This window comes from Trachymyrmex cornetzi, unplaced genomic scaffold, assembly GCF_001594075.2.
Source record: "Trachymyrmex cornetzi isolate Tcor2-1 unplaced genomic scaffold, Tcor1.1 scaffold138, whole genome shotgun sequence".
NCBI lineage: Eukaryota > Metazoa > Arthropoda > Insecta > Hymenoptera > Formicidae > Trachymyrmex > Trachymyrmex cornetzi.
In genome coordinates this window covers 649,969-677,631 of record NW_017295960.1, presented here as the reverse complement: position 1 = coordinate 677,631, position 27,663 = coordinate 649,969, and the positions used below count along the sequence as shown (strand labels likewise).

Here is a 27,663-nt window from a genome sequence, read left to right as displayed (position 1 = left end):
CCTGTTTGCAGGGTTGGGTAAGTTACTTTTTTCTTTTAACTAAGTTAAGTTAAAGTTAACAACCTTGAAAATTTAACTTAGTTAAGATACAAGTTAATGTATAATGAAATTAATTGAATTAAAAGTTAAGTTAATAAAAAAAAGTAATTGAAAAATTAAAAGTTAAATTTTTTTCTATTTTATGATTTCAGAGTCTTACAAATAACGGAAATGACAAACATATACTTCATTTAGAATATACTTTATATTTTATTTAAACTTTTTGTTTATATATGTACTGTTATATATATATAGATTTCTACCTATCAAAAACTAGATACATTAAAATATACGGTTTTTGCTAGATTGAAATCAATACATAATGTAAATAATGTATACAAACAAAACTTTTAAGTAAAATATAGAGTATGTTCTAAATGAAGTATATGTTTGAGTCTGAGACTTAACTTCAACAAATTTAAATAAAAAGTTAATAGTTATCGATAAAATGTAACTAAATAAAGTTAAACAGTTAAGAGTCTAAAATGTAACTAAGTTAAATTAAAATTATTTAACTTTTCAACTTTTTAACTTAACTTTTAGCTTTTTAACTTGGCATTACCCAACCCTGCCTGTTTGTTGAGAAAAAAATGTAAGCGTAATAAAAGAAAAGGATAGGTTCATCGCCTTGAAGTTGTCCGTACTCGATATCGATGACAATGATCGCTCTAGTAGTAAGGAAGCGGGGAATATACAAAAACCATCGAACAATTTGAGCAAATAAAACTTTCATTTTTGCGCGTCAAGTGCGAGGAATCTGTATATCCAGTGTATTCACAAATATCCCATGATATATGTATAAAATATTTCTTTAAGAAAATAGAGATTTAAAAAAATATTCTCTTAAAAAAGAGAAAAAAATTTAGAAGTAAATTTGAGGCATTTTTACGTGTATCTATTCGTTATCGAACGATTTTAATGAGCTTCAACGAGTTTAGAGTGATAGGCCACCAGTAAAAACTATTCTAATAAAATATTTTAAACGAAATAAAACACGCGCGGGGCGCGGGACGCATTTGTGCGCCTTGAATATTTGCAAATTCGATTCACTACTTGATCCATTCCATTTGTTTTTATGGTTTAAAAAAATATACATAGGAAATCTCCGTCATACTGTAGGGATGTACAGTGACGTACATCCACATCCCTATTAAAATTATCAGGGCACACTTTTTTGCAAATTTGTTTTTAATGACAATATAATAAGAAACAGTATAATAATAATTGTAATATTAATTTTATAATTATAAATTGTTGTGTAACACTATTTTGTTGATTTATTCAATAAATTTCTTTTTCCAACTCTTACCACCACTTTAATAATAATTATTCAATAATAATTATAATATTAATCATATATTTCCTTAAATGTTAATTTCTGCAATCGATATCAATCTTACTCCCACTTCCGTGTGTCGCACCTCAGAAGAATAAAAATATCGTGTTTTTTCTTGTTTTATTATCAAGGAGACTCAGTTATTATTTGATCATCATCCGTTATAATTATTCCAATGCAAGTTGCCGTCGTTCAGTTTATCTAATAAAAGGAACACACGCTCTTGAGTTTGTTTCTTTCGATTGTGTAGGTCTCCTTATCTATATAATCGAATCTATTTGCTCTTGTTCCCCCCTCCCACCCCATTACCCGTCGCGTCGTAGCACGTGGACGCATGTATTGTTTGTATAGCTCTGCGGTACATAGTATGTGAGTTGTGTGTAATATGTTACATTATTACTAATTCGCCGGAATTTCATCATGCCCGTTCGGTTTGCTTAATATCTCGTGTGCTCGCCTTGCATCGTCACATATTTTTCACATTGAAATAATGATCTTTTTTTTTTCTTTATTATTAATCTGTCATAACACTTAAGCAAATTTTTTTTCTTTTACTCGACGACTTTCAGCACCTTGCCAATTGCGATAGTTTTATCTGAAATTATACAAGTATATATATTTATCGTAAAAATTATCGTAGTCGCGGAACAAACAAGAGAAAAAACGGTAGTGACAGAGGAAAAAACGTCGCTGATTTATCATCAGTACTCACTTTCATCCCTAAGAGTAAAGCGGCCCATTTGTTGGAATAACTTGAATCTTTCGAGACATATAACTCCCGCGCATTCGATTCTCATTATAGCCACCTGATCTTGCTTGACAAACCTCGGCCTCGTTTTGCTTTTATCGCCCGTTTTCTTATCCACCAGACAGATTAGCGCCTTTACCGTGACTTCCTCAGCGGCGCAATGAATATGCATGACCGCACTATATCCCGCACAAATAATGCTCTTGTGTTCGAGAATTACTACCTGCGCGTCGAAGACCTTGCCGGTCTTGATAGGATTATTGCTGTCGCATAAGACAAATCCGGGACTGACATCTTCCTCTTCGATACCTTTTAGTTTGATCTTGACATTTTCCCCAGGTCCGACAGACGTTACTTCTTCATCGTCCGACCACAACTGGTCCACCGTTACTGCCGTCTGCAAATTTTTAACAAAATATTCTCATAAACGTACATTATCTTACTTAGGTTATAAAATATGAAGCATTAAAAATTACACAACAAAGAAAATATTACAATTTTTCTATATTAAATTGGAGCAAATCGTTGTATCATTTACAGTTACAATTCTATATAAAACCATTTTTATTGTTAAAACAATAAAGTTATTGATAATCGATAGGCTTTCTATATAGAAAAGTTTGTTAATCGCTTTCTTAAGAAATTTTAGAAATTTTAGAAGGAAATTTAACAGAAATCAACATTTTATGCTAATGTAAAATATAATTTAGATTTAGAATAATATAAATTAATATAAGTTAATTCCAGAAACAAAAAATATATATAATTAGATAAATATAAATTAATTTCAGAAACAAAAAATATATAATTATAAATCAAAATTAGATCGATAATAAATCAGTTAGTAGAAATAATCCTATTTTCGGTCAAAGTGAATCTTAGTGCTTAATACTAAATGCAAATTTTTGCAAACATATCTTATAAACTGCGCATCGATAAGATTTGTCGGATTTGAAACGCAATCGCAAATTGAAGCTTTAATTAATTTCTCGAATTAGATTAATCTCTTTATATTATAATAGAACTAAGTTAATAGTGAAGCTAATAATTACCTTAATTAAAATGAATAATCAATCTAATTTGAGATATTAATTTTAGCTTTAGTTTGCGATTGCATTTTAAGTCTGACAAATCTTATCAGCACGCAGGTTATAAAATTGAAAAATAATATATTTGTAAAAATTTACATTTAGTATTATTAAGCACTAAGATCCGTTTTGACCGAAAATAGGAAAATATTTTTATTTAAAAAAATATATACATACCCTATTTGGCATGACGAGCAACGACTGTCCCTTTTTAGCTTCTCCCGCTTCAACCTTGCCCATAACTACTGTCCCCATATCCTTATATTTGTCGACGATCGGCATAATAAAAGGTCCATTGCTTTTACGATTAAGCGAGGGTAGCGAATCGATGAAAGGTATGAACGGTGGGCCACTGTACCAATTACAGAGATGTTCGGGTATTGGATCCTTTAAGCCGATACCGAGCTGACCAGAAACTGGCATGAACGTAAGATCTTTCGCAGGATTGAATCCTAGTTTACGGAGATATGGCAGTATCTTATCCCTGAAAGATATATTAACGTTTTTCTATTCATGTGAGTAGAGAAACGCACAATTTTATTATCAAAATAAATAAAAATATATTTAAAGGAACAAAACCGATCTTAATAATTTGTTTCCTTCTAATAATTCTTTCCAATTAGTTTTTAAATGAAATCTTTCTAAACATATATTAGACAGAATCACTATATATTCTATTTCTAAATCTTGCATTCGATGTATACCTGCATTCATTGTATCGACCCTCGTCCCACTCAACAGTAGGATCGTCCATCTTATTTACTAATACAACCAAATGCTTGACACCTGCAGTTTTAGCTAGCATAGCGTGCTCTCTCGTTTGACCCCCTCTGTCAAAGCCCGTCTCAAATTCGCCTTTCCTCGCGGAAATAACAAGGACTGCTAAATCGGCTTGCGCCGCGCCACCAATCATATTCGGTACAAAGCTTTTATGGCCGGGTGCGTCTAATATTGTAAAGTGCTTTCGTTCTGTTTCAAAGTAGGCTCTGCCTACTTCCACAGTTTTGCCCTTTTCTCTCTCTTCTTGATTTGTGTCCAGAGCCCAACTTAAGTACCATGTTTCTCGACTTCTTTCTTTCGCCTCCCGCTCGTATTTCTCTAAGGTACGTTTGTCCACCATCCCCGTAAGCGCCATGATTTGACCTCCAATAGTTGATTTCCCAGCGTCTGCAAAACACCAGATATAATATCTCTCTCTAACAATGATAATTTTATTAAGAAATTATCAATAATTCTTCCGTGAAGTTTTTTCTACTCTGTATTCCAGTTATATTTTACATAAATTTACTACTTACCCACATGACCTATGAAAACAACGTTAACATGTTCCTTTTTGCTTTTAGTGTCTTCTGCAACTTTGACAGGTTTCTTTTTAGGTACTTTAACAACCAGTTCTTCGTCCTCGTCGTTATCAGCCTAGAAATAATATTAAATATAATAATAGAGTAAATGCTTAAAAAATCCACCAAAAGTCGATGTAGCTTATTTAGGGCACTGTATGATAAGAATATCGCTGCTAAAGAACATATTTATAATAATTTTTCACATTTTCAGTTAAATTTATACTTACTTCTTCGTTTTCTGGAGTAAGTAGAGGATCTCCATCAACTGCTGCTTCTTCCCAGGAATCTGCAGGTTGATGTTCTGGGCTGGTATTTAATTGGTCATTGACGTTCGGCGGTGGAGCCCCTCCCCCAGCAGGAGGTTCCTCAACTCGACTGCCAATTGGATCTGCCAGAACAACGGGAGTAGAATTTCCTATAAAAAAAAAAACACAATTCAAACTTAATCTGTAGAATACTTCTAAAATAATAAAAAGATAATGTCTGAGAAACCTCTAAGAGGGATTTCTTGATAAAGATAACAGATTAAAAAGGAATTTGATTAGATAATGATATGCGCATATCAATCACATGGAACCTACTTTATCTCAGTTTAAACATTAATTCTTGTATAATTTATTCTAATTTATTATGAAAATATAATTTACTAATTACTTAGTTAATTTTACCCTTTTTTATATCAAATATTTATGATATATATAATCTATAGATAAAAGTAAAAATATTTCCGAATCTTTCTGAATTATAAAAAATATATTGCAAATATGTGATATAAAAGTTCAAGCCGAGTCGCAATCTCTTTTTGTTACAAAGGTTAAAAAGGAAGCTATCAGTTTGATGTACATTTATCACCAACATTGTACACAGTATGTTCTTAAAATATTTGTCCAACTTTAGCAAAATATTCTACTAATTGTGTTAAAAAACAGACACAAACGTAGATCAAACATAAAAAATGACAAATTTTCTGTGTTACAAGCACCAAAAATCCCAATATTGATGAAAAAACTCTGAATATTCAAACAAAGCATATCGAATATGGCACGACACTCAGATACGAAGCAATGAAACGTCATTAAGCAGAAACAATTGTAACGAAATCCAGCAGCAATAAAGTATGCAACGACAATTCCTTCCGCTGCGTCTTGTTTCTCATATTACAGTTTGATCACAAGATCCCACATATCCAATTTCAATAATCATGTAACGGCTAAACATACTCAGCAATTAACATCGACATAAAAAGAAGAGTCATAGTCTGACACGAAGGTCAGAATGGAGGAGCTTCTCATATATAAATGAGACCATATGGTACCTAAAAGATCAACGTCCGGATACAACCAGGACACCATGGGATTGATCTCCTCGTGGAAACGTGGACGATATACGCGAAGTACGCGTAACCTTCTGCCACGCGTTCAATCGTCCCATGGAGGCGGGAATCCAGGAGGGAGGACAGGAAGGTGTAACGACGAAGGGGGTTAGTGACAACAAGGGGGCCGCGTGCGTGGTGTGACAACACGCGACAGTGCTGTTAAAAGCAGAGCGCGGGACAAAATCCAGAAATCAGCTGAAGCGACTGACCATGATGTATCTCGACGGGCACGGAGGTGGTGGTTATGGTATTCATTACGGCGGCGGAGGCGGTGGCGGACACGGCGGAGGAGGCGGTGGCGGCGGCAACATTGCAGGGGCTGCTGTCGGCCGTCGTGGTCGCAGCGACGTTGCTCTGCGGCGACGAGTTGATGCAGAAAGAAGGCACGAATTCCGCGGCGTTGACATTCAGGGTGGAGAACTTGCTCTCGATGGACTTGTCCTGCGACGTAGGCGGGCCGACGATGTCGCCGTTCGTGTCCGCCTGCTGTTCCCACGAGTCTGGTGCTATGCTGTTCGCCATATTAATCAGTTGTTTCGGCGCACAACACACTGCCGGCCCGCTAGGCTAAACGGATAATACGATTCTCTCGCGAGGGAGGGTGGGAGAGAAAGAGAAGTGTGTGAGAGAATGTGTGAGAGAGAGAGAGAGAGTGAGAGAGAGATCGGGACACGAGGAGTTGCACACGCCGCAACGAACCACTGCGCGTTCCGATCCTGATCCGATGATCCGCCGGAGGTTACCGGACTCGGGACGGATCTTAAAAAAATAGTTATTTTTTCAGCGCACTCTTTCGCGTACACACACACCGCGTACACGCGCGTACGATCGCTACTCCGCGTGCGTACGTGCGTGCGTCCCCCGTGGTCTGCTTCGTTGCTGCTGATGATGATGGTGCTGCTGGTGGTGCTGCTGCTGCTGCTACCGCCGTACTTCGACCGGAAGTACCGCAATCGAAAAATATCGCGAGAACTATCGTCGCGCCGCATGGCGGTCGGCCGCGAGCCAATCACGAGCGAGAGCGCTGGACAAATTTACCTGTTTTACGCTGCTGGACAAGTCTACTTCGTTTGCACCAGTTTGCACGTAGTTGAAAATATACGTTCGCATTTGGCTGCGATTTTTTATCGGAATTAGCGTAGGAATGTATAATTAATTGTTGAATAAGAAATTTTTTACTTTTTTATATTATAAATTATAAATTATACGCCAAAATAATGATATGTAATAATGTAATAATAATAATAGTATAATATTATGTAACTACAATTAAGATGTAAAATTAAAGTAGTTATAATAATTATAAATAAATAATATTTAACTTAATGATTAAATAATTAGTAATAATTAAAATAATTAATATATAATTATATATAATATCTAAGATTATGTAAATTATTAAGTATATATTTATATTATATATCAGATAAACTATGTTTCATACCCGCATAAAAATATACTACTAGTGTCACTAGTGCAATAAGTAAATTCGATAAAAAATTCCATTAACATTTCAAAAAAATGTCATTAAAATTTCACCGAAATTTTAATGACATTTTCTCCACCACTATTATATTAATTATTGACACCATTTGTCGAATTTACTTGTACACTAGTAGTATATTTTTATGCGGAAAATGTGTTGACAATACTAAAAATGTAGAATTCGGAATTGTTTTTTGCAGCTAAACTTTTTGTACATTTTTTTTACTTTTTATATATTTTCCATTCTCCTCTTTTTTTCTCCCACGCCTATTATTATATATTTATCTCATTTCAAGTATTCAAGTGCAGTTAGCATGACGTAGTACAGTCAAGTGTAGTTATAGAGAACTGAGATAGCTGCAGATAACTGCTTTTGTCTTCTTCTGTATCATTTTGTCAAATTCTGTGTTCAGCCGAGCACAGCCGACCGTTTTGGAGTATTCCGTGGGACGATTTTCTACGATTTTTCCTTGCTTGGCATTAAACTAAATAAGTCGTCGAAATTATGGATTTATTAGGATCCATTCTAAAATCCATGGACAAGCCACCGTCGGTAAACGAGAAGCAGAAGGCCCTTATGAAAAGTTAGTTGACTCCCAACCTAAGAATGCTCACTTTAGAAAAGAAAAAAATAAGCAAATTGTTTGAGAATTACGTTAGCTAACTCATTTCGATTATGCAGAACAGCGGGAGGAATTTCAGAAGTGTCAAAAGGCCGAGGCAGAAAAGTTGAAGCTCTTCCGGCAGAAGGTGAAGCAAAACAGTCTTAACTCTATAAATACTCTCTGTAGAAGCTCTTTTTATTTACATAAACGACACAATTTAAATGTGTCACTCTTGTAGAAGATATTAGTTGCTTTCCATTTTTACACAAGTGATACCGAGTCTAAAGTTTTGTATTTTATACTCAATTAATTACGTTGCTACTTGCTTATTTCGCGATGGCAAAGTTATCATGTAACAACACAGTTTATTATCTCACTTTTAATGTGAGTTAAGACTTACTCAGTAAAATACATGGTCTCGAGCTTGTGTAGATTATAAGTAAAATTTCAGTTGAATCTTACTTGTCAGAATGAAAAAAAATGTGAATTCAACTGAGTTATGATATGAATGATGAGAATTCTGAGCTTTGATATAAATAGAAAGTAACTATTATGATGTTTTCAAAAAATCTGAAAAGCAACACAGATACTATTCAACAGATGTGTGGAATAAAGTTAAAAATTAATTAACTTTTGTTGATTGATACAAATTAATGTTTATATTTAATTTATTCATGGTAACAACTCAAAAATCATTTTTTTAGTTGTGTTACTTTTGTGTAAAGATAATGATGTAGTCATTTATCAATAATTACAAATATATTATATAATTTATTATTAATGATATAGTTGCATCTTTCTATCTTTTGACTAATCAGTTAACGCATTACCTTTGTAGGTTGAAGAGAAGATTAATAAGTTCGTACAAGATGACAACGCAAAGGAATATAAATTTCCTGCCATGGATCAGATATACAGAAGTATTATGTAAGTATATTACATATTACTTTGAAAATGTTTTACTCATGGAATGATTCTTGTTGGAAAGAAATGGTATAACAATAATGATTATTTCATCTTTTCTTAACAAACATTGGCAAACAACAAGGATATAATGATTCATTCTATCATTTGTGTCTTTTGCTGGAAAGCACCCTGTAAATAATATAATGGCTATATTTTATTATTTCCTGCAAGTATTGAAAATCTATAGTTTATGCTGTAAGCTCTGTAAATATTGGAGTCACCAAGGAGTAGCAGTGTCTCAATTCCTAAACATTAGTTGTATTCAGTAGAGGAAGCAGCTTTGTTGTAAAATTTTTTAATATATTATAATTTATACATTTAGATCCAGTAAGAAATTAAAGCAAGACCAATCATATTAAAGAATTTTACAACAGTTATAAAACTGCTTTATCTGTTGAACACAGACAATGACACTGTAATGCAAAAATTGTACTGTTTGTCAGGGATTCGGTGATTGGCTAATGTTGTTTTATTATCATAAGTAGAAGAGTCAGAAAGACAAGTATTTATTATATTTGCTATCCTTTTTTCCATTAGAATGCAATTTTCTATTAGTAGGTAAAGTATGTTCCAATATATTATAGAGCTCACTAAGAGATTACATTACATATACTTTAGATTTTCAATACTGGCAGTGAGTAATGGAATATAAGCAGCCAATATAACGTTTTCTATCCTGGCTTCAGTCATGATGTAGCAGAAGTGGCGAATATCCTGGCGTATTCCTTCGGCGAGGAAGGCGTTGATCGATACATCATGATCTTCAAGAAGGAGCACGCGCCTTCGGAGGATCAGTTAAACACACTGCGCAAAGGTGAAGAGTGGAATGAAGAAGTTGCAAAAAGACTGAAAGAGGAGAGAGAAAGGAAGGCTAGAGAGGACTCCGAGTATGCGAAGTCTAGGAAACGAAAGGAGAATTTCGTGCCCAACAGCTACTACAAGGATAAATATCAGCACTTGATCGGCAAGGAGGCTGCATTGGAAGCAGCTCGAAAAACGGAAGCCAATAGTAGTTATGGATGTGGTGAGTATAACATAAATAGACACACAAGTCACTTAACTTTTACTGCAGACACAAGTTATTCGTTATCATTGTTTTTGAGATTGTATAATAATATTTATAGGTCTGTTTTTCAGCTGAATTGGTTGCAAGGTTTCATATTTTTCCTTTTTTTCTCTCCACGTTAGAAAAAAAAAGAGAAAAGAACAATGCAAGAAGTTCAGCTGAAAAGAAGAGGCCATGTTTACAGTAAACATTATGAAACTTATTGCCATAAAGTCAGATGACTCTTGCTCATAATAGAATTGTTACTTTAAATTCCTGCAGTTCCCAGTGAAAACAAGAAGGATCAAAGAAGTATAGAACAAACTCTAGCCGATATACGCGCCAAGAAAAGGAGACTGGAAATGAACAATGAAACTAGTAATTGCAGCGACAACAGTACAAAATAATGCTATTATATATAAATAATCATAGGCATATATAAATTATACATATACATATATATCTATCTATCCATATATCGAATTAAATGTGTACATAATTCAATATATTATATATATGTTACATTATTACAAATTACTGCATTATACGCATTGTTAGAGAAACCGTGCGATAGTCGGTGATTTGTTGAATTTCCCTTATATTGCGTCACGGAGAGAACGACCATAATCCGCACATTTTATGATCAGATCGGGGAACTCAAGCACGTTATTTAGTGTTGCACGTACCCTTAGGCTGCCTGAGGATATGACAATAATGCGGCACTAAATAACGCGCCCGAGTCCTCCAATCTGATCATAAAATGTGTGGATCATGGTTTCCGTGGATGCGATATACTTACTTGTCCGTTAATCAAGTTCTATGAGGTACTAATAAGTTCTCTCTCTACGATGGCATTATAATTAATATTTACCCGCATTAGAAGTGCAACGAAGTACTTCTATATCGCTATATCCGTATTTATTACTTCAAAGAATTGGGTCTTCTATGTACAATATATTACATTATCTCGTGTGTGCATGCACGCGTGTATACACATGCGAGTAAGCGTTCGTTACTGCGACATTTCTCTTCATCTATAAATTAAAAGCGGTTCAACGTTCTCTATTTCAGTTTAGATATATTCCGTGGTAGAGTATTTATGGACTGAAGTTCTCGGAGCTGGCCTTGGCTTTGTAGGCGATGGGGACTCGAATACAATCTGTTCTTTCAAAGCGAGCAGCTTCGTGAATTTCTGATTCGTTGCGGATTTATACAGTTCTAGGCCCCGAACGATAATGACATCTCGCACGTAGGCTGCATTGTTTTGTACTAATTTTCGCTAAAAAATTAAAATTTTATCAAGTTAGAATTTATTCGTAACATGATAGAGCTATTCGTAATATAATATAGCCATAACATTCAACCTCTTGCTTCAATTTCGGATCCGTAAGCGAGACGATCAAATGTTGAACTTCGACCCGCATCACGGACACAAGCACGCCGTCTATTGTAGATATAAGTTCGGGTGTTGCTATACTAAGACAGTCTTCTAACAGATTGACGTAGAGCTTGGAGAAGGTTATCGTATTGTACGTCAATGGTATCCAACAGTCGTTCGTTTGTAACGATGGTACACCGATACCGAGGTCTTCGAGCTCGGTTAATAGTTTTTGAAGATTCTGACTAGTTTCCAAATTAGTCGGTCGCCAATTGTCCTCCGCCACGTGACGCTTTACTGTGTCGAGACAATTTTCACCTGCGTCTTTAATAGTTTTGGCTAACGGAGATCTAAGTTGGCCGTCTAATTGATAACGGAAGTCCATGCCAAGCTGGGTCAACTGAAAATTGAATTATGTGCTCAAATCTGCACGTATAATATACAAAGAAGAGAATCCTTAAATATATTTAAATATATCTATTTAATATATTTCAATATATATTTAAATCCTTCTATTACTTTAGAGAGAGAAAATCCATACATCTAAATTTATCTACTTATATATTACTTTTGAAGATACAAAATTCAGATTAGACATGTGTACAAACCTGATCACAATGACTTCGAACAGTGACAATACATTCTACCAATGTGCTTAGTGTGACCTTTGGCACAAACAGCTGTTGAGATAAGTGCGACGTTAAATGCTTCACTTCCTGACTGCACCATACAACTAAGCCTTAAACGACAAGTAAATAAAATTAATTCATTATTCGATTGTGGAACGTTTGCGGATCTTGATGCTAAATTACCAGAAGTGCAATTTGTAGATTTAGGAAAGGTTTTCAGAAATTCTCTCGCTATCTCAACTATATTGCTGAAGGCGATCGCACTAATTTGTTTCACATAGGCCACGATCGTGCCCTCTTCTTTGATCCTCTCCAGTCGCGCCTTCAGTACTGCGCTGCATAATCGCAGATACAAGTGACACGCTTGTGCGCTTCTGTTTAGCTGTATAAGGAGTTTTACCGCACGTCGAGCGCTTCTCAGACCGCCGCCCTGTAGCGACTTCGCTTCCGCGCTTAACTCTAATTCCTTAGTCAATACATTCACCAGCGAGCAGCCTCTCTCATTCACCTTCGTCTGAATCTCCGTCAATAGTGGTGTCGATTGAGCGTCCTTCAAATAAGTCTTTGCCTTCTCTAATAAGACGTAAGCCTCCTCGAAGTGACGTTGTGCTATGCAGGAATCTAGATCCTCGGCTACTTCCAGCACCCATTCCGGCAGTGGTTCGTAGTACTCCGAGTCATCGTCGTCTTCCATTCCTAAGAACAATTTAAACGACTGTAAAAGTACCTGACGAAAAAAACCCAACAAAAAGAATTAATGTCTGTTTCTTCCAACACAGATTAACTCTAATCTCAGTTCAACTTGACTCATCTTTTTTTAATTCTTAGAATTAGAACAAGATGAAGAGTAAGTTGAATCAAGATTCAAGTTAATTTACATTGATAGAAACGAATATAAAATGAATAAAAATAGGATATATAGTATATGAGTAACGAAAAATACTTATGAAATGCAAAACCATTTCTATTTGCAAATTTTACCTAACGTATTCGACTCCAAAGACATCGAACGAGACGGCACCGCTTTGTCCTCCTTCGGATGCTTATCGTTTTCCGGTGCGTTGACTGAATTCTCTTCCGCCAGCTTTGCTCTTTTCGCTTGCTCGCATTTATCTAACCACTCTTTCTACAAAGTAAGTAGGTTCAAATAATATCCCTTCGTGATTCGCGGTCGTTGTTTTGAAACACTAACTTTACTTGTCGCTGTGGCACACTGAAACACCCTCGTATCGGAGAATGCCAGCAACTTGAACGCCAGCTTCACAGTGCCGTGATCCCTCACGTTAACGATCGCCAGGCTTTCTAGATTATAAACTGCTTGCATTTTGTACCTAGGCGGGCCGCGTCTGCCACCGTTCGCCAGCCAGGACGCAACCATTAGAACATCGTTGAATAAATATGCGTGAATTCTTTTTAACGGCGTACCGTCGATCGGATCTAACTCGAGCAGGGAACCTTCGTGTAAACACACACGTCCTGGAGTCTCGGCTAGACTCTGCAAAAAGAGAAATAGGAAAAAAGGAGTAAAGCATCAACTAAATCTAATAAATCTACATCTTTTTAGCTGAACTTTTTGTACTGTTAATCTTCTCTCTTTTTTTTCCAACACGAAGAGAAAAAGAGAAATGATGAACCAAGAAATTCTGCTGAAAAGAACCATTCCTTATAGCTCCTTATATATTTCACTCATTAAATACCAACCAAGGCGCCTTCCACATTTTCAATCAATTGAATGAGTTTTTGTTTTTGCTCTTCCTCTTTGGACATAGAGTCAGCCGAATTCTCCTGCTGTGACTCGGACAAATCCTCGAAAACGACGCCGGTTGTTCTGGTAGAACCTAGAGTACTCAACAAAGCACGCTGTTCGCTCAGAAGCTGAGATAACTGATACATCTCGCTCTCCAAATGCGAGATCTCTTTGGCAGTCTCGATAAACTGCATATAGTTCTGATAGACATTCCGTTTCAATTGAGCAGATGTATTGTTTGCCAGTTCCTGGATTTTTGCGCGCTGCTGCCTCAATTCGTCTGCACCAATACATTGTGCACTCAGCTCCTTCACAACTGTAAGAACAAAATTAGCTATAACAGATGAATGACAATCTTGTGTTTCGCGGGTTTTCTCCGTGTTCAAGATTGTCATATAGGAAACACCCGTGAAAGCCTCAAGAATAATATAACAGATGAATACTAAACTTACTGTTTTTATGTACTTCCTTATTATTTTCTAATTTTATATGTAATTAATTAATAAATTACTACTTATGTTGAACTTAAGAGAGAGAGAGAGAGAGAGAGAGAGAGAGAGAGAGAGAGAGAGAGAGAATATAGCATAATTCTGAATATCTCATCAAGTATCAGAGATTGATAAAATACGATCCCATACAAATTTTTAAATATATTTTTATATTTATTTTCAATTTTATATATAATTAATTAGTAAATTAACTATTTGTCGGATTAAAAAAAAGCGAAAGGATACAGTACAGATCCTGAACATCTCGTCAAGTATCAGAGATCGATAAAATATACGATTGACTTTAAAAATATATTTTCATATGTATCTACATATTTTGTATATTTTTATATTCGTCTCCAATTTCACGTAATTAATAAATTAACAATTTATATCGAACTAAAAAGAGAGGCACAGTACAGTGTGGAACATAAATATCTTATCAAATATTATAAATTGAAAACAAAATACGATCGATCACATAATGATATTTTTTTAAATCGTCAATTCTTCATATTCTCGAACACGGTATGCGTACTCAATAACTCACATTTCTCTGGGTTAAAGTCCTCAGCTGCAAAAACCTTCGGCAGGTTATTATCGGCCATTGCGAGAAGATCGTCGTCCGCGAGCGAGTATTTTTACTATCGTCAACAATACGAATTGCGTGCCTCTGTCATGTTACGTTTCTGTCGAATCCCTTCGTCGTCACCTGTTACAAATAAATCAACATGATTCGTGTCGGTTTACACCTCCGCCCCGATCTAACCTCGCTTGGCGTGTATCGTGTATCCCAATTCCCACATCCCACACCGCCGAAAGAATGACCGAGACGGTTGGTAATGTCGGAACTCTTGGTTATCTTCTGACATTTGATTATCGACTGCACCTGAGTTAGGTTTACCAATGCATGGTAAATAATAGCCAAAAGTGGTTTATATCTTCGCTAAAATATATAAACTCTAAAGTACAATTTTGTTTATCTTTTTCTAATTTATATAATTAATAATTATGCCCGTTTCTACTAATATATAGATTAATTTATTTTCTTTTTCTAAGAATTTCTAAGAAATTCTAAGAATTTAAGAAAAGGATTAATAATTATAAGGAGATAAATAAAACTTAACCTACATTAATAGAAATTAAAAAGGTATAAAGAATAAAAACCGAGATTAAAATAATATAATTTTATATTGCATTATTTGAGGATCTCTATTACCGACAATATCTTATCGAACTTATCAAGTTATCAAACGAGCGACTTCAAACACAATAACACCCTAAATGGCGCTGTTGTCAGTCACTTCCATTTAACGTATATTAATTTTATATATTTTTTATATATCTGATTGTATGAGAAATTAGAGCCCAAAATTGCAAAATATTTAATTCATACTCGAGAAATATTTAATTTACATTTTTTACGACTATAAAAACGATATTTATGGATGAGTTTTAGGTGAAACTGATCGATCTCCAGTAGCTTATAAGGACAAGTCGCAAGTACTCTTTCAGCTGGGAGTGTGGCGGCTCCTGTAATCCGGCTACTCGGAGGCTGGTTATGTCGGAGGGTCTGAGGTCGGGGGTACCTGCTGGTGCGGGGCTCACGTTGACTGGGTGTCCGCACTAAGCTCGCCATCAATATGGACACCCTGGAGGAGTCCGGGGTGGCCAGGTTAGCTAAGGAGAGGCGAACCGGGCCAGAGGGGAAACCCAGCAGCCAAAAGTCTCCGTGGCGGGCAGTAGTGGGATCGCGCCCGGGAGTGGGACCGCATTGACAGCCTGGTTGATATGATCCGACACATAACTTTTGCACTTTTTTTTTCAATTTTCCAACAATCCCCAAAGCCTCCTCATAAACTTTCACCAAAAATCTGATTTTTTCAGTATGCTTTTTGATGTATTTTTTTAATACACGTAATAACATTCCGATGTTCATGGAGAATTTAAAGGCAAAGTTCGAATTGGTGCTCCTTTTCTTAAAATATTGTCCATTTTTAATCTTCGGAAATTATATTGATTTATTATTGCATGTCTTCATTAAAAAATTAAAAATTAAAAAGGATAGAAAAAGTTAAAATTTTAGGTTTGTTTTTTATTCTTGTACTGGGCTGTACTAGAACTCTCTCTTTCTTGCTTTCATCAAGTATCAAACGTATACCTATCTCATTTTAAATTTCAAATGTATACACTAGTTCAGCCACAGAAAACAGACCCTTAATATTCTAAGGAGAGAGAGGAGTTAACATCTCAGATCTTGTGTTTACTGAATATATTTTAATATTTTTGTTATATATTAATTAAAAAACCAACTAGTGTACTATATAGATATTAATTTGTATTAAAATAGAAATTATTATTAAAAATTAAATTAATTTTACATAATCTATAATTCACATTTCAGGATAGAATTCTATTCGTAAACTTACATGCCTATATTTTGACGCGTCTTTTAATACTTATGTATTTATGAGTCTTCAAACATTTTTAATTTGTTGTATATTAATTCAAAAATCAACTAGTGCTATATTTCGACGTGTTTTTTAATTAATGTGTATGCATTTATGGGTCTTCAATTATTTTTGTGTGTATTAACATTATAAGTAAAATTGAATCAAATTCTATCCCAAATTCTAACACAAATTATAGACCTATAATTAATCTAAAATAAACCTTGGGCAATTATAATTATTCAAAATCACATCAATTATGCTAATGAGATGAGAACATGGGAAATTGCAAGGAGGAGAAGCATAACATGTGATACATATTTATGGAAAAACTTTTAATCCTATCATAACCGTTGTTTTGTAATCAAGATGATAATGTTGTTGTAAGGATTCACTCCTGCGACAAAGAAATAATTTATAGTACATATATAAACACTTGAGTTGTATGTATATCAATTTCTTCCTGATACAGTAAACTTTGTCACCACAGTGGATTAATCTTCTTCTTATTTAATATAAATTTCTACGATTTCTGCTTTTCTTTCTTCGCCTGCTCCGCCAGTGCTTCTAATCGATCATGTTCCGCGATTAAGGCGTTCACTTCTTTCGCTGGCAGTATTTTCGTTTTTGTTTTACCATCTTCGCGCGTCAGTATCGCCATTTCCACTGTGAGTAAAAGAAGTGAATGTACGTCAATAACTTTGTTACAAACTATCACAAAATGTGTCTAATAACGAATTTGATTAGACGCACTGATATTAAAACTATATTGTATACATTTTTATGTCAACACAGATTGATATAAAAGTGTATATAATAAAAATGTAGAAATGTAGGTTAAATCTGCAATCAATACATTTTATTCTATCATTAGATAAAGTATATTTTACAATTCCAAATATTTATATTTCACTATATGCGTCCAATTAAATTCATTAAAAAAGTGTTTACAATCTCATCAACTTATGTCCACTTTTATGAATGAAGATTAACTTTAATCTTGTTCAACTTATTTTCTATCTTTTTTAAGAATTAGAAAAAGAGTAAATTAAATCAAGACTGAAATTAATCTACATTCATAGAAATAGAGATTAAAATCAATTACTCTAATTTATATTCAAATAAAAATGTACCCTTTTCAGCAGTGAGTTTATTCATGTCTAACGTTTTAGAGAGTACTTTGATAGCAAGTGCCATTGCGTCTTTCAGAGTTGTCTCGCCCTCTTTATATTCCTGCTTCAAAGACGACACAGCTGCTGCTGAATTATTCCCGATACACGTTGCTTTCCAGCCACCATAGTTTCCACTAGGATCTGACTGATACAACTGATAGCCGTAGTATTTGTCCCATCCCATGTATAAGATAGATACACCAAAGGGTCTCTTTCCACCATATTGAGTATATGCCTGTTTAACATCGCATAACCACGAGACAAGCTGCTCGCAAGGTATAGCTTCGCCATACTGAAGAAGGTATCTCTGCGCGATAAGGCGCAACTCGTTTGTCAGGACATTTGCGTCCGAAGTTATACCAGCCACTGAACAAACTATATCGTTGTTTAACTTGTAGATTTTTTCGGAGAAGAATACCTCGTCCAGCAACTTGTTGGTGTTACGTTTCTCAGCTGCCAGTAGAATACCGTCGTTTGCTAATATACCCAGGCAAGTGCCGGCATGGCTTATAGCCTCCATAGCATATTCGACTTGGTACAGTCTTCCTTCTGGCGAGAAAATTGTGGTACGTGTATCATATCTACGTGCCTAAAAATAAATAAGTAAAATATATAACATAGCTAAAAAATATTGAATCAATTACGATGAACAATTCAAAATTTTACAATTTTTATCAAAATTTCTATTCAAGTTTAAATTTTTATTTTATCCCAAATATAAGCGAGCAAATATGAGTAAAATAAAACAATTATATTCATCAAAAGATTCACTTAAGTAAAAGAAAGTCTCTAATGTGTAGGTACATTCTTTTATATTTTGCTAAAAGTGTCAGAACTTTAAATCAGATAGATTGACGTGATTTCAACATTCTATGCATTAAATATGTGCCATATTAGCAATAATTACACTTATGATCCGTTTATATTTTAAAATTATGATAAATGTTAGTCTTGATGACAATGCATTTCCAGCATAACCTATAAGCAACAACAGTATCCAAAGTATTTTGAAGAGCTGACTTCAGAACTGAATAAATGTAATATTGAGCTGCAATGAGACTCGTCAACTTACCATTTTGAAAGTAGTTTTATGTTATTAAAATATCTATCAGTCGTATCAAGAAAATGCCGCTCACAAGTTCAACAGTGCCCGACAATCCTGAATCTGACACTTCGACTCGAAGAATGATTAGCAGGTTAATCGCTACAGTTGGTAGTTTTCGATTACTCGAAAGTCGCCATGAAAAATCGACAAGTATCGCTACGGTAATCTTAAAATCGATATAAATACCGCGGTAATACAAAATAAACAATGCGATCATTTATTTTTCGAACATACAATTTTATCTTGTTTTCTTCACTATTCGTTTTTCTCATATTTTACAACTTGAGAATGAACGAAGGCTTCAAGATGTAAAGAGGATAGTTTAAATATTTTTTATTTGTACATAATAATACTCTTCATTAACATGTACCATTAAAGTTTATTTTTTTATTAGACCCAATACATGAAGTTTATAATATAAACTTATCTGAGGTATAGAGAAGCAATTTATAACATCTTGGCTGCGATCGATTTAGATGTTTTCAGCGCTTTTCAGTACTTCTATCCTTATTTTACGTCTAATGAACGATAAAATAATGATTACAAGTGCTTAAAGCGCATAAGCGTCCAAACGCAACCCTTCATACAAACACCGATATACAGATTTATATCAACATCTATACACATCTGTTAATCTGTTTTCTATTATATACAGAATGTTTTGGGCAACAGATGAGGAAAAAACTTAAGAAATAATTTTAGATGATAAAATAAAATAGAAATCAAAAGAATACCGTCATTTTAAAGTTTGATTTAATTGTAAATGTCTAAATATTTACGCAAGTGTCTGAAGTACGCATAAACAGACATGTAATTAAAAGAGGTCTCCATCAAAATTTTGTCATTATGAATGTTTAAAGTGATACTTGAACATTCATAAATAGAACGTACTGCAAATTTATTGACTTATTTTATATACTATTTAAAATAACTCTTTCTATTTTTTTCCTGTCTGTTACCGAACACATCCTGGCATAAGCTCTTTTTTTGGAACATATATAGGCCTTTCTTATTTGTACATACATGTATACACGAGAAAATAGATATTTGTCAGTAATTAACGAGTTCACATCTTTTAGTAATTGTACTGTAGTGGTGTTTATACCTCATAATAAAGATTACACGAAACGTGTAGTGACGATTTAAAAAAAATGTTATTATGTTGCTCCAGACAATATATAATTGTTATCAATCAATTGTCATCAATGTGAGAAATAATTACTTTCTCAAAGCCATCTGATCACGAAGTTCTTTCAGATCTTTCAGTTGTTGACTCACTCGTGCGCTCTCCACAGCAGCAGTACTCTGAATATCGTTTAAATAAGCTAATCGTTCAGTGAATTGATTGAATATCTCGTCCAGTACTGGTCCTTTTTCATCAAAATTTTTAGCGATTTGATCAGTCTTCACAGTGTCATTCATAGACTGTTTCTTGGCTCTTGATTCATCTTTCAATAAAGCTAGAAGTGTATCGGTAACTTGTTCATTATACACACTCGAAGTGTTTGCAATGTGTTCGTCTCTTGCTTTCTTCATATCAACATTGAGCAGTTCCGAAGTTGCATTCATTTCAGTTTTTTTACCTCTTACTTCTGTTGTTTTCTCTTTTTGATTTCGATTAGAAATTGAAGAGCTTTCATTTTCTCTGTTAACTTGTTGGAAATAATCTTTTAAGGAAATTGCCTGAAAATAAGTAATTAAAAGATTGAAAAAGGATACACTTATATCACTTATTTACAATCAAGTTTAATCAAATGTTTATGTAAAAATGTAATATATTACCGTGTCAGTGTTACGTAGAGACTGTTCTAATTGCTCAATCTCGTCATTTTCTGGAGCTAATTCATCATATAACATTCTGTGGAATGAATCATTACGAAAGTTAGGAACAAAGTTAGCACGAGCACCTACAGTATGATCATCATCGTGATCGTGTTTTTCATCTTCATGTATTTTCATTTTATCAAAGTCTTTTTGTAAAGTGCCTGTGGACACTGCAGTAGCTTGTGCCTTTGCAGTAGCTTGCGACGCTGCAGTATCTTCTGATGCTACAGTAGCATAAGAACGAGGAGGACGTACTGGATATAATGGTGCCTCACGAGTCTGAAATTGCAACAGAAAGGATACTTATATAATTATATCAATATAGTGTGATCACAATGTTATTTATTTAATCCTCAACTACAGAAATAGGTTATTTGGACTTGAAACAAAATTTTTTTCTTTCTAAATTGTAGGTATAAAAAACTTGAACTTCCTCTATCAGTCGCTGTAAAGATTTACTTGCATTCTGTGCGCTTCAAACAGGACACTTTAAAACTTAAGTGTAATTTTCAAAATTATAGTTAAAGAATTAAATACATATATTCAAAAATTGTTATATTAAGTTTGCATGAAATATACTTTACCGTGTTCATAGACTCTAAGACTGCACCAACAGAATGATGCCCTTTGAGATTTGCTATACGCGTTCGTTCATTGTCCCTAAATTTCCTTTTCTCTGATTTTGACAATCCAGAGACAGATCGAAGCACCGGCTTTTTAGCCGAAACTTCCATCGGATTGTAACACGGAACTTCTGGGTCCTGTCAAACAAAATATACGTTATGTAATGTAAATCAGTATCAGTTTACATTAGCTAATTGTTACTTATGTTCCACACCTCTGCCCAATTTTCATTTAAAAACAAGCTACCACTAGCTACAGGAGGATCTGGATCTCTTACTTCAATATTTCCAATATCCATATCTGCCGCTCTTCCAATACTAGAACACATTTCAATGTGCTCCTACAAGATTAATAAAATTGATGTTAATAACAGGAAGAACAGAAAGATCTTTCAAGATATGCAACTTTGAAACATATTATAATAAATTTGAATATACATACCCTGAGATGTTCCTTGTCTATAATATGAGTCTTGTCCAACGGACACTCTACCATGTTTTCCTTTTTATTATGTTTCTTGCATTTCGATATATGATTCATAAGTTTATATCTGCGAATACGATGCGATGGATTGTAGGGGCAAGAAACTATGAGGTCCGCGTCTGCCATTTTTAGAATCTAATTCTATAAATTATATCAAAATTATTAAAAAGCCATTGTATTTTTTTCGTCATTATCAGTACAATAAAATTTATTGCTAAATATAAGAGATTCTAGAAGAAATATGAAACAAAGCATTTGAAAAAAAGCTGTGTTATTGACAATTTTGAAGGTAAAACGGCAGAATTCTCAAAGTCTTTTATTCTTAGAGATTTGGAACAGTATAGTAATTATAAAATTATCTATTTCAATATCAAGTTTTTAATGAAATAATTAAAGCATTCGATATAGGTCAGAAAATAAATTGATCCCTTTTTCAAACAAAATTTCACGAACATTTCGTGGTCAAACAAGAACATATATCCTTATTTTTACATTGCTAATAACAAGCTAAGTTAAGCTACCTATTGTCAAGTAAAATTACAATGTGTATGAGAAATGAGGCAAGTACAATATACATAACAAAATTAGTTTCTTAACCTTCGTCAGCAAGATGAAAATTTCACCTTTTGTTTGCAATCTCATCTTCGAACTTCAGTGTAGATTTTCATATTATTCTAAATTTGTATAAAAATTCGAAAAAATTCCTACATACTTGTGAACACTTTAATGAGTTTTTACTATAATAGAAGTTAGATTTCACTTTATTTATTTTTTACAGATTTAAATTCAGCTATCAGAATCCACAATCAAAAAATCAACTGTACTTTTAAAGTCCCACATGCCAGTGAAAGTTAAATAATCTCAACTAAATAATTATATATTCAAACAATATCTAATTTTGTCCTCTTAATCAGTAAATCATCACATATTGCAGCTTGTATGAATGTGTTTGCCTAAGGAATTTCAATACATTTAGTTCCCTAATCATGAACCATACAAGTTCTTACAATGTTTTATTGCAATTACATCATACTTATTATTGGACTGTTCGAGGAACATGCTATCAGCATTGTTATTCTATCTTCTCTGTTATTAATTAGATGTAAAACAAGGATGATGCAATAGAGAAAACACACTCCCCGAATGCATTCTTATATTCACTTTCACATAGACCTATTTTTTATTGTAAAACTAGTATAAACTTTTGGAAATTAAAGTAAGGTATTTGGTGAAAGTGAGAAAAAAAGGTTTAGTGTAGGAATAAAAATCAAGGTCTATTCTTTTTTTATATTCCAGGCTTGGCCTTCTTGTAGGGTTTATTTTTTTCACACTGAAGAGAAAAAATGACAAAAGATGAACTGTGCAAAAAGTTCAGCCCCGGAACATTCATCCGTTATATGGAACGAGTCGGAATGTATTCCGATTAGAATTATTTCGTTCTCCCAAGAAAATATAATAGAAGTCTAGAGAATAATTGAATAATTCCGATCGAAAATGCATTCCGAATAATTTTTTAACACATACCTTGGGATATGGAAAAAGAATTGACCTCTAATCTATTTAAAATAAAAGAAATGCGTCGTCGAGGTATTGTTTGATACACAGTAAAGAACCTTCTTTCTTTTTCTTTACATTAAATTTTTTACTCACCGTGTCACAGCGAAACGCTTCAACACAATCTTTTCTTCTTCTGCCTACTGGATGTCCGATTTTCAACTCAGTTAAATTCTTCCCTACTGGTTACTAACTCAATTCAACAGACATTAATGACGATTCTTCTTCTTCTTCTTCTTCTTCTTTTATGGCTCACGCCTCCAAACAATCAATAGGAGGACTGACGATTATTCTTCTGGCTTTCCCTTGATTAATTTTCCGACTCAAGCATAGTCACAGTACCATGCAAATGGCGATTTCCAGACAACCAGATCGCCAATTAATGCGTATCTCTCTACCACTAACAAGTCGCTGTCCGCTGACGACAAAGACATAAGGCCTGTTCTTTTTGGCTGAACTTGTGCACCAGTTCATCTTTCTTCCTCTTCTTTCTTCCTGGAGAGAAAAGGAAGAAAGATGAACTGGTGCAAAAGTTCAGCCAAAAAGAACAGACCTACAGAGAATAGACTGCGCGATCCGTATCTAAAGGTTTGTTCGCGTCGCATGTTCCAACATGTTCCTACCATAGCTCCTACTTACTCCAACGCGCTTGATAGAGTGAGTAGGAGCTATGGTAGGAGCAGGCGTCGTCTACAATACACGGAGTAAGAAGTAAGAGTAAGGAATTGACCAATCACAGTCGATTATTCTCACATTCGACTGTGATTGGTCAATTTCTTACTCTTACTTCTTACTCCGTGTATTGTAGACGGGCCTGCATATTGGAACATATTGGAGCATGCGACGCGACAAACCCTAAGTAATGTACCAAATGTGGTCGACAATAATGAGAGAGAGGTCCGTGGGAGACGGCCAATTCCCCTCTCACTCTCTCGCCCATTACACCATTGAATGGAAAGAGATAGAAATGGCCGTCTGCCTTGGTCCCTCTCTCTCATCCCTATCGACCATCTTGACACACGGATCGCGCAGTCCATTTTCTACAGGTCTGTTTTTTGTGGCTGAACTAGTGTACACTTTTTGGAACTTAAACTGAGGTAAATATACGTTTGATATTTGTTTAAAGCGAGAAAGAGAGTTCTAGAACAGTCCAGTGCAAGAACAGAAAACAGACCATAGGCCTACTGTTCTTTTTGGCTGAACTTTTGCACCAGTTCATCTTTCTTTCTCTTCTTTCCTCCCGGATAGAAAAGGAAGAAAAATGAACTGGTGCAAAAGTTCAGCGCCAAAACGAACAGACCCCATGTTTCTGCTTGATACGTACCTTAGAACATATACTACTGGAAGGGGAATAGGGCGCTGAACGTGAAACCAACGTCTGTGCGAGAGAGAAAGGTATAGAGTCCCAAATGTTCGCGATGCGCATGCGCAGTACCATCGTCTGTGTGAATTGTACTGTGTGGTTGGTTAGTGTTCTCACGCCGTGATCAATCAAATGTACAGTAAAGTCTTCTAAGTAATTTTTAAATAAAGTTATTTATTTATCCACAATAAATTCCCAAACTTAGGTATCATTTTAGAGCCTCGAGGGTAGCGTTACCCCTTAAGCAATCTTAACATAAGAATTGACTAATATTGTTTAAAAAAGTATCGAAAAATCTTTTAAAAAAAATAATATAAATTTTGATTTAAAAAGTAAAAAAGGACTTAACAATTTTTCGAGAATACATTTCGAGGGACATTCCGATTTTTTGTTCCGCTTTTATCTAATTTTTTAAGAAAAAACGAGATAAACATAAAAATTTCATGCGAATAAAATACAAGATATATTACTAACATTTTTCTCTTGTTTCAGATTTTAGATTCACTGAATCGATCGATTATTCACGCAATAAAAAACAACGTCTATTTCTTCATATACACTTCACTCTTTATTTTCATTTGACTATAATAACTTGAACTCTTTATACACTCTCATAGCCTAAGTACATGTAAATATAATAACAGAAATTAACATCATAAAATTTATCATATCCCTATGTTTACAGATTTCGCTACCGTAAATTCGTGGAATGATCACGTATTTGTTAATTCTCGCAATTCCGTTGACATATTCTCAGACAGCGAATGATTTTTGTAAAATCTTATTGGATATCATGCATCTTTTCCAATTAAATCGCAAAAAAGTACGAGTTTTCACACGATACGCAAAGCGATATTCTGCACTCACAAAATTTGTAAATAAATCATAATAATTATTTCCTACATGAAAAATCGATATTACAATCGAAAACGTATCATGAATTATGTCGCTTAATTGTTATCCCAAAACCACGAGTTGCAATGAGATATGCTGCGCGATTGTCGTATAATATAAATCCTTTTCCAAAGTGTGAATTAACTTTTGACATTAGATAACATTAGAAGTCACGTCGTGAATGAGAAATATACCACGTATAACTATGATTTTATTCAAAGGATTTCTTTAGATTTCTTAGATAAAGAGAATTTCATTTTGCACAGTAGAGATTGAAAAATTAATGTTAGATGCGCACACACATATTTGTAAAGAACACGTATCAATCTCGTTTAATTTCTATATTAGAAACAAATGCAATTTTTACTTTAAAAAAATACAAGAGTAAATTAAGATACTGTATGTAACACGCGATACGTTTATACTTAAGATTCAAAAGACGAAAGAAGCTATTCGATATTTACAATTTAATTTTGGTTTTTGGATGTAATTTCTTAATAATTTATTATATATATATAAATTTCAAAATTTAAGAGCAAACGTGTCTGAAAAAATTAATTCGTCGGAGTGCTATGCATATATTTATAAATAATGCAAGGCAATAAATATGTAATAAACAGATACATACGCTTCGGTAAATAATCCAGTACAAATGATTCACGGTCCCTCTGTACTGTCAATATATTAAGATATATTACACAAATTAGCTAACGAAGATTTATCGTTATTCGGAAACACTCCTGCATGAGCTTACACAGATTTACATTAGTGGAAGTCAGAAATCCGATCTACTACCGTCATTCGGTTCTTTAAAACGTCAAAATTCGGTAAAGTTCTTAACGTGCGGCGTAAATTTAGTCGGTCTTCAGATGAACGACCAACGTTTCCCATTTGTTAAGTTCATACAGGAATTCATTTTCGCTTGTAGTAACGCATTTTTCGTATAATTATGCGCAAATCGGAAATTCCAGTAGACGATCAGTAATGTCCGTGTACAGTACATTATCATGGTACTTTCTTTCTCGGTAAACGCTGAGGCGTAAAACATTACAAGTAACTTAATGAATGAGACATTTAAAAGAGTTCTTCAATTTGTCAATTTCCCTTAAGTGGAATACCATGCTGCATCGTATCAATGTACGGATTTAATGTACAATATTGATATCTGTACATATATAGTTCAAGGATGTAACTTTTTGTATATATATATGTATATATTTTTCCAATATAATTAATAGTATACAAACTAAACACAGCAGCAGTTTTATGATTTAGATTTTAGTTAAATCATAACACAGCAGAACTTGTATATATTATTGTATATATTTATGTAATATCTATATATATATATATATCATTATGAGTAATTAACACTTTATAAAATTTTTATTCTATTTTTTTAAATCTAAAAATATTTATATAGATTTGATTACTGCAATGTAACATTAATATACGTTTTTACCGTATTTGACGTTTTGTACTACGAATATATTCGAAAACCGATTATTCTAAAAGTTGTTGAATGAATTCTGTACAACAAATAATAACAATATTCATCGAGAATTAATTATCAAAGATATTCACAACTGTCTTATACATAAAAAATCAAAAGTATTCCGCAACATCTTATTACATCAGATTTCATATTTTTATAATTATTGTATCTATATAGGACTTTTTATACTTTCTTTATATTAATCTATCAATGTTTTTAAGTTCACTTGATATCATTTGAAGTGCATATGCATGCATTGTACATGCATCTTATATATGAATCTTTTAGATAAGAATCTTTATCATTACGCGTTCGCAGATTTAAAAATTAACAATCTCTCGTCGCCACTAATAATTTATATTATACAATTTTCTGTATATTACTGTAACAGTATAATCATTTTATCTATAGTGATCATGCGTTTTCA

General features: G+C 33.9%; 4 protein-coding genes across 4 annotated transcripts; 1 reads left to right on the top strand and 3 right to left on the bottom strand.

The window, feature by feature from the left end:
- Nucleotides 1-1,922: 1,922 nt before the first annotated feature.
- On the bottom strand, nt 1,923-6,832 carry eRF3 (eukaryotic translation release factor 3). The gene is made up of 7 exons (XM_018522920.1): nt 6,139-6,832; nt 4,782-4,969; nt 4,507-4,627; nt 3,916-4,378; nt 3,389-3,695; nt 2,088-2,520; nt 1,923-1,970 (listed from the first exon to the last, which is right to left on the bottom strand). The coding sequence occupies exons 1-7, from the start codon at nt 6,449-6,451 to the stop codon at nt 1,927-1,929; spliced, it is 1,869 nt and encodes a 622-aa protein (XP_018378422.1). The 5' UTR covers nt 6,452-6,832; the 3' UTR covers nt 1,923-1,926.
- A 922-nt stretch (nt 6,833-7,754) lies between these two features.
- Nucleotides 7,755-10,465, top strand: LOC108771020 (sperm-associated antigen 7 homolog). Its single transcript, XM_018522872.1, has 5 exons — nt 7,755-7,998; nt 8,097-8,164; nt 8,858-8,946; nt 9,672-10,009; nt 10,313-10,465. Exons 1-5 carry the CDS (start codon nt 7,920-7,922, stop codon nt 10,435-10,437), a joined length of 699 nt encoding a protein of 232 aa, XP_018378374.1. The 5' UTR covers nt 7,755-7,919; the 3' UTR covers nt 10,438-10,465.
- Nucleotides 10,466-10,529: 64 nt separating this feature from the next.
- Exo84 (exocyst complex component Exo84) lies at nt 10,530-15,088 on the bottom strand. The gene is made up of 8 exons (XM_018522871.1): nt 14,823-15,088; nt 13,739-14,100; nt 13,230-13,532; nt 13,019-13,163; nt 12,221-12,733; nt 12,017-12,147; nt 11,395-11,808; nt 10,530-11,309 (listed from the first exon to the last, which is right to left on the bottom strand). Exons 1-8 carry the CDS (start codon nt 14,878-14,880, stop codon nt 11,103-11,105), a joined length of 2,133 nt encoding a protein of 710 aa, XP_018378373.1. The 5' UTR covers nt 14,881-15,088; the 3' UTR covers nt 10,530-11,102.
- Nucleotides 15,089-17,174: 2,086 nt separating this feature from the next.
- Nucleotides 17,175-23,974, bottom strand: LOC108770898 (uncharacterized). Its single transcript, XM_018522655.1, has 9 exons — nt 23,581-23,974; nt 21,889-22,071; nt 21,662-21,787; nt 21,408-21,584; nt 20,782-21,102; nt 20,222-20,682; nt 19,499-19,517; nt 17,856-18,483; nt 17,175-17,388 (listed from the first exon to the last, which is right to left on the bottom strand). Exons 2-9 carry the CDS (start codon nt 22,054-22,056, stop codon nt 17,246-17,248), a joined length of 2,043 nt encoding a protein of 680 aa, XP_018378157.1. The 5' UTR covers nt 22,057-22,071; nt 23,581-23,974; the 3' UTR covers nt 17,175-17,245.
- Nucleotides 23,975-27,663: the final 3,689 nt, after the last annotated feature.